General features: G+C 37.3%; 1 protein-coding gene and 1 pseudogene across 1 annotated transcript in view; one reads left to right on the top strand and one right to left on the bottom strand.

The window, feature by feature from the left end:
• Nucleotides 1–14,459, bottom strand: part of LOC127152299 (tripartite motif-containing protein 16-like protein) — a 247,054-nt pseudogene that overhangs the window by 71,824 nt on the left and 160,771 nt on the right.
• myo10 (myosin X) overlaps nt 1–14,459 on the top strand; it is a 48,173-nt gene that overhangs the window by 31,009 nt on the left and 2,705 nt on the right. Inside the window, exons 20-39 of the mRNA XM_051093064.1 lie at nt 2,152–2,276; nt 2,366–2,480; nt 3,236–3,342; nt 3,445–3,672; nt 3,774–3,813; nt 5,112–6,044; nt 6,409–6,529; nt 6,840–7,083; nt 7,316–7,411; nt 7,522–7,615; nt 7,703–7,758; nt 8,444–8,586; nt 9,090–9,281; nt 9,377–9,534; nt 9,615–9,738; nt 9,811–10,111; nt 11,868–12,075; nt 12,159–12,295; nt 13,112–13,229; nt 13,931–14,386. Coding sequence (XP_050949021.1) covers nt 2,152–2,276; nt 2,366–2,480; nt 3,236–3,342; nt 3,445–3,672; nt 3,774–3,813; nt 5,112–6,044; nt 6,409–6,529; nt 6,840–7,083; nt 7,316–7,411; nt 7,522–7,615; nt 7,703–7,758; nt 8,444–8,586; nt 9,090–9,281; nt 9,377–9,534; nt 9,615–9,738; nt 9,811–10,111; nt 11,868–12,075; nt 12,159–12,295; nt 13,112–13,229; nt 13,931–14,386 — 3,996 coding nt within the window. The remainder of the gene's footprint in view (nt 1–2,151; nt 2,277–2,365; nt 2,481–3,235; nt 3,343–3,444; nt 3,673–3,773; nt 3,814–5,111; nt 6,045–6,408; nt 6,530–6,839; nt 7,084–7,315; nt 7,412–7,521; nt 7,616–7,702; nt 7,759–8,443; nt 8,587–9,089; nt 9,282–9,376; nt 9,535–9,614; nt 9,739–9,810; nt 10,112–11,867; nt 12,076–12,158; nt 12,296–13,111; nt 13,230–13,930; nt 14,387–14,459) is intronic.

Here is a 14,459-nt window from a genome sequence, read left to right as displayed (position 1 = left end):
TATCTATCTACACCACAGAATAAAATATTTTAAGAAAATACAAGAACAGAAATCAAAGATACATTTAATAACATAAAATTATTTTTTCCTTTTTCCTTTTTTGTCTTCAAATAAGTTTGACTTGGCTTTAAATTTCTTTTTCCCTATTTTTCTGTCTTATTCTTTTTTTTAAAAATGATTTCTTATACTAAATAAAATGTTGATAAATAATAATAATAATAATAAACTAAAACTAATTTTAAAATGGAATCTACCATAGCATCTATCAATGTATCTGTTTTCTATTTTTATCTATATATCTAATATTAATTTCTATTTAAAATCATTCTTTAGTAAAAAGTAGATATTAATATTTAAAATAAGAACTAAAAGAATAATCTAAATATATACAATAGTTTAATTAAATGAACTCATTTACAGTTACACTAGCAGTCAAACGATTTGTTAGGTTCTTCATCAAAGAATCCTGAAAAAATGTACCAAACTGTTTTAAATATTGAAAATAATAGTTAAAAATTTTCTTGAACAGCAAATCAGCATATTAGAATGATTTCTGAAGGATCATGTGACACTGAAGATTGGATTAATGATGCTGAAAATGTAGCTTTGATCACAGGAATAAATTACATTTTAAAATACATTCCAATACAAAGCAGTTATTTTAGGCAGTAAAAGTGATCTCAAGCCAGCAGAAGAGACTTCTTTAAAAAACATTAAAAATCTTAGTGTTCAAAAACTTTTGACTGGTAGTGTATATGTCTTTATATATCTTTATATCTGCCTCTCTACATGTCTCTTTCTGTCTATTATACTGTAATTGCACATCTCTGTCTCTAAACTGTTCCCCCACTTTATTTGAATGTAAACAGCTGGGGTGGCTTCTGCCCCTTTTCTACCCATAATGCATTTCCCTCCAACACCTCCCTCCCCCTTCAAACACAAATTAGCCCAGCATGGGTCTGATCTCCATGGCAACCAGCAGTGTGTGAATGAGCGGAGAGGTTGGGGGTGTGTATGTGTGTGTGAGCTGACCAGTTGATCACTGGCTCGTTGTGGACATACACTCGCTTAAAGCTGCTGACGGTCACAGGATGAGAAAGGACACTTTACTGTACAGTAAGAGTTCATATATTATAAAAAAAAACTAAATTTCAGATGGTTACATTGTAGCTGTAGAAGAACAGGAGTGATGTTGTGATGTTTAGACAGATGCTGAGAGTTTTTCCAGATGTTTGAACTGTTTTGACATAGCCATCAGTTATATTAGTGGTCAGATGTCTGTTAATCTGTTGGATAATGACAATGCTTTTTAAAGTTTTGCGTATTAAAGAGCAGATTTATGAAAACTGTTTGCGATATTCTGATGGTTTTGATTCTTAAAGGAAAAGTTCGTCCAATTATGTCCTAGTTTTTGGATCCACTTGTCTTATTTTCGTCTGTAGAACAATAAAAGAAGACATTTTGAAGAACTGTTTTTGCCCATACAGTGAAAGTCAATGGGGTCCAAAACAACATTGGACCCCTGTGACTTTCACTGTTTGAAAAACACACATTCATCATGTTTGGAACAACATATGGGTGATTAAATGATGACAGAATTGTCATTTTGGAGTATCTCTTTAATATGTTTTATGTGTTGGTAGTATTTGTTTTTCTGGGAGACGATTAAAGAGAGATGTCGTCCCTCCCCCCATGAAACGCTCTGACATTGATCCTGTCTGCTTCCTGTGACTTGTGCTGCATGTATCAGTATGTTAATGTGCCTCTGACTATAATGAATGATTGTGTGAGTGTGAGTGTATGTGTGTTGGTATTGACCTTGCTCTCACAGAGCTCATTCACCACTCATCTCCTCATCTCACTTTCATTTTGGTTCATTCCTCCTTCCACAGAGATGACATTTAGAAGCGGGGATCACAGCGCCCCGTTTCCGACCTCACCCCCACACAGGGTCAGAGGTCAGGGGGAGAGGGGGTGATGATGGCCTACTTAGTGTGTTTAAAGAATGAATCCACTCAAAGCTCAACCAATCTATATTTAAAAGTAGAATTAATTCAGCTAATTTAGATTTAGAACTTTTTTTAAAAAATAGAACGTTGAAGAAGCTGTAGTGATTTAAATTGTTACAATGTTTCTGTATTTCTTTTATAGATGCCCAATCAGTTTGAACAGTCTGTAGTCCTCAACCAACTCAGATATTCTGGGATGCTGGAGACGGTTAAAATAAGACGTTCTGGGTTTCCCGTTCGGAGGACGTTCAAGGATTTCTGTTCCAGGTTTGTCCCCCCAAACACAACAAACACATATTCCTGCTACTTTTACTTATGCAGGACAGTTTAATCACCATTTTTTTTTTATTTGTCAGGTACTATGTGTTGATGAGGGGTTTGGCTTTGTCAGATGACCCTAAGGGGCGGTGCCTCCTCCTCCTGCAGGTCTATGACAACAGCAGTGCTGAATGGCAGCTGGGAAAAACCAAAGTAAGCAACATCATGTTTTGGATATTCACTTTGATATGTGTCACATTGCACACTTTTAGCAGCAATGCTAATTGTTTTTTAATTATTAGAAAAACATTACATAGAATATTTAATATCACATTCATTTTATCACTTTATATGTGACCCTGGACCACAAAACCAATCACAGGTATATTTGTAGCAATAGCAAACAATACATTGTATTGGTCAAAATCATCTATTTTTCTTTTATGCCAAAAATCATTAGGATATTAAGTAAAGATCATGGTCCATGAAGATAATTTGTACATTTCCTACTGTAAATATATCAAAACTTAATTTTTGATTAGTAATATGCATTGCTACAAACTTAATTTGGACAACTTTAAAGGTGATTTTCTCAATATTTTAAATTTTTTGCACCCTCAGATTCCAAATATTCAAATAGTTGTATCTCAGCCAAATAATGTCCTATCCTAACAAACCATACATCAATGGAAAACTTACTTATTTAGATGATATATGAATCTCAGTTTTAAAAAAATGACCGTTATGACTGGTTTTGTGTCTCCAGGGTCACATATGACCTTATAAAAAAGGCAGACAGTGACTAATAAAATTAACTGGTGACCAGCTACAAAACCTATGTTTACATTCGACTTTTCACCATCATAAGCTTTAAAAAAGGTGACCATAAACCTTATAATGCATCAGCTACCTAGAACGCTGAACAGTCATGATCTTTTGTGAATAGTGCCTATACATGTTGTTTTTAGGTGTTCATGAGAGAAAGTTTGGAGCTGCGGTTAGAGAAACAAAGAGAAACAGAAGTGCTCAAAGCGGCTTCAATTATTCAAGCACATATACTGGGTTACAGAGCACGGTAAACACATTTACCCATGTATATTCACACGCTCACTTCCATTTGGTGCCACCTCTCATGTACTCCCTCTGTTTCGCTCTCTCTGCCCTCCGCTGGTTATAGGAGGCAGTACAGGCGGTTGTTGCAGTGCATTGTTGTCATTCAGAAAAACTATCGAGCACTGTATTGGCGGCGGCGCTTCCAGATGATGCGCTGGGCCACCATCACCCTACAGAAGAGGCTTAGAGGGCAAAGGGCACGACAGCTCTACATTCACCTTCTAGAGGAAAAGAGGAAGAGGGAAGAAGAAGAGGAGAAGAGACGTAGAGAAGAGCAGGAGGCGCTAGAGAGGTAGGCAGTTAAGTTACTTTGATTATTATACCCAAGTTTATGTTTATACTGTTTGTTTCTAGTTTTCTAATTTTCTTGCAATGTTTTTTTTTCCTTGTTAGAGAGAGACAACGCATGGAGCTGGAGCTCCTAGCACAAGCAGTTAGTGACATATCTATCTATCTGTCTATCTATCTATCTATCTATCTGTCCATCTTCTGTCTGTCTGTCTGTCTATGCATCTATCCGTCTGTCTGTGTCTATCCATCTATCTGTCCATCTATCTTTATCTATCTGTCTGTATGTCTGTCTATCTTTGTCTATCTGTCTGTCCGTCTGTCTAACTGTCTGTATGTCTGTCTGTTGGTCTATGTGTCTGTCCATCCATCTGTCTATCTCTGTGTTTGTCTGTCTGTCCGTCTGTCTCTCTTGTCTGCCTGTGTCTATCCGTCTATCTATCCATCTGTCTTTGTTTATCTGTCTGTATGTCCGTCTATCTTTGTCTATCTGTCTGTCTAACTGTCTGTCTGTCCGTCTGTTCATCTGTCTGTTGGTCTATCTGTTAGTCTCTGTCCGTCCATCTATCTGTCTATCCGTCTGTCTGTTTGTTTTTCTGTTTGTCCGTCCATCTATCTGTCTGTCTGCTTTTCTGTCTGTCTGTCGGATATAACTGTCGGTATGTCTGTCTGTCCGTCTGTTCATCTGTCTGTTGGTCCATCTGTTAGTCTATCTGTCTGTCTGTCCATCCATCTATCTGTCTATCTGTGTGTCTGTCTGTCTATCTGTCTCTCTGTCTGCCTGTGTCTATCTGTCTGTATGTCTGTCTATCTTTGTCTATCTGTTTGTCTGTCTAACTGTCTTTCTGTCTGTCTGTCTGTCCGTCTGTTCATTTGTCTGTTGGTCTATCTGTTAGTCTCTGTCCGTCCATCTATCTGTCTATCTATCTGTCTATCTTTGTCTTTCTGTCTGAATGTCCATCTATCTGTTTGTCTAACTCTATCTAACTATCTATCTATCTATCTATCTATCTATCTATCTATCTGTCTATCTATCTATCTATCTATCTATCTATCCGTCTGTCTGTCTGTCTGTCTATCTCTCTGTCTCTCTGTCCATCTGTCCATCTATATATTTGTCTATCTGTCTATTTCTCTCTCTGTCTGTCTGCTTGTCCGTCTCTCTATCCGTCTATATATCTGTGTGTCTATCTGTCCATGGAGAAACCTTTTTTTTTAATTACTGTTTTTTTATTTTTGATAAAAACAGTCTACGTTTTCTAATTATGAATTATTGCCATTGACAGAAATGGTTATGATTATTTATTTGTTAATTTGGTTAAAAATTGTTTAATTTTCCTTTTATTTCTGTCGGTTTCAATGGAACATTCATGTGACATTCAAGTGATAGTCTGTTTATGTAGATTGTTGGGCAATGCTGTCTTTTCTCTGTGTTCAACACAGGCAGAGGAAGCTCGAAGACTGGAGGAAAAAAATAAAAATGAGCAGATTCAAAATTTGTTAACTGAGAGTCCCACACCAGACAGTATTGAACCAGAGAGTAGCCCACTTCAGAACAGCCCACCTGAGAGCCCTGTTCCCATCTCTATAGCAGAGAAGGCACTGGTGGAGCAGGTGTTTGAAGAGGTGTTTGAGGGAGAGACGAACCAGGCATCGCAGGTGGAGGAGATCTTGCGTTTGGAGCGTGAGATTGAAGGCCTGCGGCGACAGAAAGAAGCTCAAGAGCAGAGTCTAACCGCGCAGTCGTTGCATCGCCTGCAGTGGCTGCGTGATCAGGAGCTGCGCAGGTTAGAAGAGGAGGCCTGCAAAGCTGCACAGCAGTTCCTCACGTCACTCAACTTCGATGAGATCGACGAATGTGTGCGTAACATAGAGAGCTCTCTGGGAGGATCTGGAGGCTCACAGCATGAGGTAGCCAGAGGAGAGGAAGATGAGGTGGATGAAGGCCTGGGAGTGGACGAAGATGGTTTTAAAGACTCTCCTAACCCTAGCGAGCATGGCCACTCTGATGGACAGCGCACCAGTGGAATCCGCACCAGCGATGATTCCTCAGAGGAGGATCCTTATGCAAACGACCGTATGCCTCTGCCCCCTGCCGCACCTCTCATCATACCCTCAACCTATCATGCTCCGCCCTCCAGCAGTGGCTCCACCTACTCTCACGCTGTACAGGAAGAGGAGGCGGAGCTAATCCCTCCCGATGAGGATTCAGATTATGATGCAGATGATTATGATGAAGGAGGCATCATCATGCGGCCTCCCAGCCTTCCGCCTCACAATGACCACTGGTCACGTGACAACCGCAGCTCTTTAGCAACCAGCACCAGTGTCAGCTCAGGAGCGTATCGCTTCAGCTCAGAGGGGCCGCAATCTTCTGTGAGTTTTTCCATACATATTCTGTATAGAGTAATGGCTGCTGAAAATGTAGCTTTGCTATCACAGAAATAAATTACATTTTAAAATATATTAAAATAGAAAATGGTTCTTTTACATTGTAAAAATATTTCACATTGTTGTCGTTTTTGTTGCATTTTTGATTAAATAAATGGAGCCTTGATGAGCATAAGAGTTTTTTCAAAATCATTTAATATTCTTACATATCCCAAACTTATGAATGGAGGTGTACATTACATAGCTGAATTCAAATGGGTTGTAAATGCTGTATCATGACTTTTAAAGCATGCATTTGTGCATTTTCACATGTGATTGCTGATTGTGTATCTGTTTTTCTCTTCCTCAGTTTGAGGACAGTGAAGATGACTTCGACAGGTTTGACACTGACGATGAATCATCTTACCGGCGGGATTCTGTCTACAGTTGTGTGACTCTCCCCTACTTCCACAGTTTCCTTTATATTAAAGGTAAATAGTCACCCACTCCTCTCTCAGCACCTCTTTCTTTATTATGTTTGTTTGATTTCAGAGCTTGCGAGGCGGTGTAATGAAATTCACATTCCTACTTCTTCTCCAAACACTTCTGCAGTTAACTTGAAGGCGCAAACCCAACTTTTGTAGCTGTGTTAAAATGTTACACTTTTTAAGAAATTTAGGTTAAAATTTCCTCTTAAATTGTTAGCATGTCAAAAGTTAACACCCTGTCTACAGTGAACCTGCAGCAGTTCATTAACACAAAGTCTAGAAGTATCTGTAACCTTTTTCATGTGTGTTGCAGGTGGCCTGTTGAACTCCTGGAAGCGTCGCTGGTGTGTGCTGAAGGATGAAACATTTCTGTGGTTCAGGAGCAGACAGGAGGCACTTAAGCAGGGCTGGCTGATGAAAAAGGGTGGAGGATCCTCTACACTCTCACGTCGCAACTGGAGACGCCGCTGGTTTGTCCTGCGACAGAGCAAACTCATCTACTACGAGAACGACACAGAAGAGAGGATGAAAGGCATGCTGGACATGCATGAAGCCAAGTAAGACCTCAGGAAGCGATTCACATCATAATCAGTGTGACGCTGGAGTGATACAGTCATGCTAAAATTGTCAATCAAAAAGACTGTATCTAAAATTATTTTCTTTTAAATCTGCAGCCTAAAGACATATTGACTCTTTTTTGGTTTGAAGCAGTGTATAAAGCAGCAAAAAGACAACAAAGTATAATTAATTCGATGTATGCTCATTTATTTATTTTTGTGGTTCTATTAGAGAGATTATTGACATAACAGGGAAGGAGAATGGGATTGACATTGTCATGCCAGGAAGAACATACCACCTTGTTGCAGAATCTGCAGAAGATTCCAGGTAAGTGTTTATATTTTATATTTTAACTAGCGTGCTTCAAGCCTTGGTGTGTACTTCATAAATGTAGATCTGTTGACCGGAGGTTTTTAATTAATCTCTGTTGTGTGCAGTCATTGGTTCAGCGTGTTGAGTCAGGTGCACATGTCGACAGAACAGGAAATTCGAGAGATGCATGATGAACAAGCAAATCCTCAAAATGCTGTGGTAAGTATTACACACACACATACACGCACTCAGAAATGTGCAGACAGCTCATAAGATATTTAGAAAAGATGTTTTTGTTTTTTATAGGGCACTCTGGATGTGGGAATGATTGATTCTGTATGTGCCTCTGACAACCCAGAAAGGTAAACACACATACATACACTTACAGTATATACACACTCTGTTCATTTCCCGGCTTGTTTTTGAAACAAAAAATTTTAAAAGGCAGTTTAGTGGATTGGTGAACTGCACTTTTTTTTTAAATTATCATTTTTACATTATGTATAATATATTTTATAATATATATAATATGTTTTTTACATTTTTTTTAAAACTAATTACTTAAAATTGCAACATTCTAACCAACAACTGTGACTATGTCACAATTGCACTATTGCAACATTTAGTAATTATCAATTTATATTCACGATTTAACTGTTTTTTCTAGTGCTGCCAAATCGATGAATCAGGATTAATCGCTTCCAAAATAAAGTGTGTGTGTACTGTACATATTTATAAATACACACAAACACATGTATATATTTAATATATATTTATATTAATATATTTTTACGTTAATATATTTTTGGTTAATATATATTTACGTATACACATACGTTTTTTTTTTTTTTTTTTTTTTTTGGTGTTTTTTTTTTCCTTTGACAACGCTGTTTTTTTTATTTTTCTCATCTTTTTCAGACTCATCTGCTAAATGAATATGAATGTTTAACTTATCTTGCAATTACCATCTGAGGAATCCATACAGTTGCATAGTCATATACAGACATTAAAATATTTTCAATGTTTCTGCTTTTTTATTCTATCCAGGCCAAATGCCTTTGTTATAATCACAGCCCATCGTGTGCTACATTGCATGGCTGAATCAGCAGAAGAAATGCATCACTGGATTACACTGCTCCAACGCACAAAAGGAGACACACGTGTGCAGGGACAAGAGTTCATCATCAGGGGTGAGAGGCCACCTATTCATTAAGTCAAAAGCCAAGCTCAGTTATTAATAGATTATCTGAAAATAATTTTAACATTCAGTTCATTTTTGCAATACTGCAGTTATTTCTCATTGTATAAGGATGTTTCGTCACTCTTCCTAGTCAGTCGTTGAATCACTGAACCAGGATGAACAAAAACAAAAAATGATAAATGTTTTGTTAGATAATAACATGATTGCGTTTTTATTAGAATTATTTAAGAATTTGACTATATTATATTTTTATTTAATATTTTATGCATTTTTGAATGCTTAATGTAAAAAATTATATATTTTTTGTGTTATTTAATTAGCAATTTTTTTTGAGAATCTTTTATTTATGGAACATATTCTTGCCTTTTTGGATGCAATTATGTGTGTAATATGCATTACATACTTAAAAAAATTGGACAACCAAAGCGCAAAAAAAACACTTTTTAAATGTGAAAATGTTTCAAATCTCTTCTTGTCTGTTTCTCTCTCCAGGTTGGCTGTATAAAGAGATTCGGGGCAGTAGTCGTGGGAATCTTAAGTTGAAGAAGCGCTGGTTTGTGCTGACTCACAATTCTGTGGACTATTATAAAAGCTCAGAGAGAAATGCTCTTAAACTGGGCTCTTTAGTGCTTAACAGCCTCTGCTCCGTGATCGTTCCTGATGAGAGAGTCTTCAGAGAGACTGGTTAGCACACTAAAACGCACACATCAATAACAGATAGTATACCAACAAACGTTTACATCTTTCTCAGACTCTATCTTACGTGTGTGTGTTTCTAGGCTACTGGAACGTGAGCGTGTTTGGTCGTAAGCATTCGTATCGGCTGTACTCTAAGCTGCAAACTGAGGCTACTCGATGGGCCAGCGCTGTACAAACCGTCATCGACAGCAAACCACTCATTGATACACCCACACAGCAACTTATACAGGACATCAAGGTAACACGCACACATATGCACATACATTTGTTTTTGTAACATTATGTTCTTGAAAAACTGTTGTAATTGTTTGATTTTAGGAGAATTCTCTGAATTCGGAAGTGGTGGAGCAGATTTACAAAAGGAACCCAATACTGCGTTACACACACCATCCTCTACATACAGCCCTCCTGCCTTTACCCTATGGAGATGCACAGCAAAGCTGTGAGTAAAACACACACATATGCTCAAATACACCCTAACCTTCATAAACACTCTGTGTATGCATGTTTTTAGCCGACAAAGGGAGAAGTTACGGTACGCTGCAGGCTGAGGCCCTCAAGCTCTTCAATGTTCTTCATCAGCTAGAGACGGAGGACAATCCCATTCCTCACATCCAGGGGCTCCTGCAGACGGCTCATGACCTACGACCCCTAAGAGATGAACTCTTCTGCCAGCTCATCAAACAGACAACACACCACTCAAAGCCTGCTGGTCCCGCCCACATTTGTGGCTGGCGAATCATAGCCTGCATGTGCTGCACCTTTAGCCCCGCCTCCAGAAGTATTCTCAAATACCTGAAATTTCACTTCAAGAGGTCAGTGAGAATTTTGTGTGTGTGTTTGGAGTATTTTGTTCTGTCACACTGACATAAGGTTAAAGGGGTCATCGGATGCTGAGTTCACTTTTTCACGTTTGAACATTAATGTGTGTTGGCAGTGTATGTACAAATCTACCATATAATGATAAACATCCATGCAGTGGTTTTTATTTAATCTGTAAAAATAATATCCCCTTTTTCAAATCGAGCCATTCTCAGATGCCTGTCAGTGTGGCGTCACACCAACAGAGGCCGCTCCCACGATAGTTGATTGACATGAGAGTCTTACCTCAGATCAGTTGTAATAGTCCGACCCCCATTGTTTCGATGCCGGAGCAGGGATGTAAGTTAGATAAGAATATCTCCGACTGAGGTGTTGTGTTGCTGGATCGCCTTTCCTAATAATGTGCTAGTTTGCAAGTTTAGCGGCTAAACGTGGCTAAATACGGCTAAAGTAAACAGGCTCGTCACTCCACAGAAAGAAGAGAGGGACGGGGCGAGCAGAGCTCATTAATATTTAAAGCAGCCTCAACCAGAACAGGATGATTTTTGCAAAGCTGATTTTGGCAAGGTAAAAAGGGTGATGTTTTACACAACCATTGAGAATTTTTAACCAAAGTATATAATGGACTTTTCATTAAGACCCTAAAGAATCATATCAACTTGTGGAAAATGGGCATCTGATGACCCCTTCAAAAGAGCAAAATTAGATAAAATAAGATCAATTTTCTTGCTTAAAGTCTTGCTTACTGCAAAGTACACTGTCGTTCAGTTTGGGGTCAGTACAAGTTTTTTGTTTTTTGTTTTTTTCTATCAGCAAGGATGCATTAAATTGATCAAAAGTGATAGTAAAGACATTTATAATGTTACATATTTTTATTTCAAATTAATACTGTTCTTTTACACTTTCTATTAATCAAAAACTTAACTAAACATTAACAAGAAATGTTTTTTGAGCAGCAAATCAGCATTTTGAAATGATTTTTGAAGGATCATGTGACACTAAAGATTTAATGGCTACTGAAAATTCAGCTTTTCCATCACAAGAATAAATTACATTTTATGTTATTTTTATTTTATGACATTTAATGACATTTTAATTTAAATGTATCGAAATAGAAAACAATTATTTTAATTTGTATTACTGTTTTTACTGTATTTTTTTTATTGAAACAACTTTAGTGTGTTCTTACTGACGACAAACATTGCCTGTTTCATTCAGTAAATGGTGACCTTAGAAACAAAAATTGTGATGAATGCAATTTTTTCTGATATTATGCATCCCTAGTAGTGCTGTCAAATCGATTAATCGCGATTAATCGCATCCAAAATAAAAGTTTGTTTACATAATATATATGTGTGTATTGTGTATATTTATATGTACATATAAATACACACACATGCATGTATATATGTAAGAAATGTTACATGTGTGTGTGTATATATATTTATATTTATATATGATTTATATTATACATAAATACAAATAATTTATGTATTTCTTAAATGTATACATGTAAGTGTGTGTATTTATATATACAATATACACAGTACACACACACACATATATATATATATATAATGTAAACACAAACATTTACTGTGGGTGTGATTAATCACGATTAATCAATTTGACAGCACTAATCCCTGTTAAAAAATCATGGCTGATTATGTTATTATGAGCATACCCAATGAGAGGGAGATAAAAAGATTTTATCACAACTGATTAGGCCGTGACTGATTTTCTCCTCAGGACACGAGAGCTGTACCCAGGCACTGAAATGGAACGGTATGCCGCCTTTTCCCAAGAAGCATTGCGGCGTGTACGTGGACGCGAATACGTTCCTTCACAGGAGGAGCTGAGGGCCATATTGAGCAGACAAGAAATGACATCCACAGTTTACTGCCACGGTGGCGGGTCCTGCAAAATCACCATTAACTCACACACAACTGCAGGAGAGGTAAGTAAATGCATCCACACACATATGCATGTGAGCTCCAGAACAACATTAACCTGTACATGTGTGTGTCTGATGGTCTTCAGGTGGTTGAGAAGCTGCTGAAGGGTCTGTCAATGGAGGACTGTAAGAACATGTTCGCTTTGTTTGAACATAACGACACTACAGACCGAGCCATAGAAAGCAGGACTGTGGTGGCCGACGTCCTCGCTAAGTTTGAAAAGTGAGTCTCATCTTGATTTACCATCTCCTGCAATTATATAAATACTACTAGTCAAAAGTTAGTTGTAAGACTTTTAATGTTTTTTTTTTTTTTAAAGAAGTCTTTTCTGCTCACCAAGCCTGCATTTATTTAATCCAAAATACAGCAAAAACAGTAAAACTTTGAAACGTTTTTACTATTTAAAATAACTGTTTTATATTTAAATGTATTTTAAAATCTATTTTAATCCTCTGATTTCAAAGCAGAATTTTTAGCTTCTTTACTCCAGTCACATGATCCTTCAGAAATAATTGTAATATTCTGATTTGCAGCTCAAAAAACATTTATTATTATTTTTATGTTGAACAAAACATAACAAAACAAAACAGTTATTTTAAATAGTAAAAATAATTCAAAATTGTACTGTTTTTGTTGTACTTTAGATCAAATAAATGCAGGCTTGGTGAGCAAAAGAGACTTAAAAAAACCATTAAAAATCTTATTGTCCAAAAACTTTCGACTGGTAGTGTATAGAAGGAGAAATTATAAAATATAAAATACTGTATATGTATAAATGTTAAAACCACAACGGTTAAAAATATAACACTTAACCTGATGTTATATGTTTTAAAGGTGTTATAAATTGATTTAAAACTCTAAAAGGTGTCAGCAAACATAAATACATGAGAGAATGTTTTCTGATTGGCTAAAACAAAGTGTGATTTCTGGTTCTATAGGGGGCTTTTGTGCATCATATTACATAGAAAATCATTGTTTACAGAACATTTTATTTTCATGTTATAAAATTAATTCTCTCACACTGTTTCTCTCAATCAGGTTGGCAAATAAAGGACAGGAAGGAGAGGGCTGGAAGTTTTATTTCAAGCTCTTCTGTTTCTCAGAGCCTGAGACCGTTCCTGCTGATAGTGTGGAGTTTGCATTCATGTTTGAACAGGTTTGATTGCACTTTAGTATCTGGCCTCAAAACACATAAAAACAGGGATGTCAATCAGTTAAAATTGTATTCATTTTTAATTGTTTAATCACATATAGAGCTGTTTTAAGAGAACACTGTGGCAGCTGAAAAAAGTGTAGTCATTACAAAAAGTTGCTTTAAAAGTCAATAAATAGTCTATTTTTGATGTGTGTGCACATGCAAACAAATGCGTTGTCATGACTAAAAATGTATCATTAGTTTCCTGCATTCTATTCTGTTAATCAAACAGAAATACACATTTAAAGGGATAGTTCACCCCAAAATGAAAACTGTCATTTACTCATCTTCAAGTTGTTCCAAACCTGTATGAGCCTCTTTCTTCTGTTAAGCACAAAAGAAGATATTTTGAAGAATGTTGGTAACCAAACAGTTGACGGTAGCCATTGACTTTCGTAGTATTTTTTCTATACTATCTTAACTGATGAGTGACTTTTGTGGTGAACAGAATAAAGAAACTCATACAGGCTTGGAATAACTTGAGGGTGAGTAAATGATGACATTGTCATTTTTGGGTGAACTATCTCTTTAAGTATGCATTAACATATTTTTAATAATGAATCTAACAGATCTTTAGGGTGATTTTATTTATTTATTTATTTAGTATTTTCTTTGCTGTTAGTGTTACACAAATGCAATTTTAATGATTCTTTCTCTCTCAGGCTCATGAAGCTGTCATTAGGGGTCAGTATCCGGCTCCAGAAGAGACTTTGCAGTTTCTGGCTGCTCTTCGGCTCCAGTACCTTTTGGGAGACTATACTACCCAGAGTTCCTTGCCTGAGTTAGAGCAGGTGTTCCCTATGGACCGCCTGCGTGCTCGAGTACAGCAATCCGCAAGGTGCTTTGCATCTGGCACTCCATCCACAGAAAGAAAGAGGGGTAGTTTTCTGGAAGGCACGCTGAGGCGGAGCTTCCGGGGGTCACTGGGGCGACAGCGCCAAGGGGAGGGGCCTGGGGCCATAGAGGCGTGGCTACAAGATGAAAAGGCGGGGCTGAGAAGTTGCTTAGTGGAGAAATGGCGTAAACTGCAGGGAATGGAACAGGACCAAGCTATGAAAAAATACATGAGTCTCATCAGGGAGTGGCAGGGATATGGATCAACTCTCTTTGATGTGGAGGTGAGTGTGTACACGTACACACACACACACGTGATCCATCAGCCAGCAGGGTTGCTGAATAAATTCTCTTTGT

The sequence above is a fragment of the Labeo rohita genome, chromosome 2, assembly GCF_022985175.1.
Source record: "Labeo rohita strain BAU-BD-2019 chromosome 2, IGBB_LRoh.1.0, whole genome shotgun sequence".
Classification (NCBI taxonomy): domain Eukaryota; kingdom Metazoa; phylum Chordata; class Actinopteri; order Cypriniformes; family Cyprinidae; genus Labeo; species Labeo rohita.
This window is presented reverse-complemented; position numbering and strand designations above follow the sequence as displayed.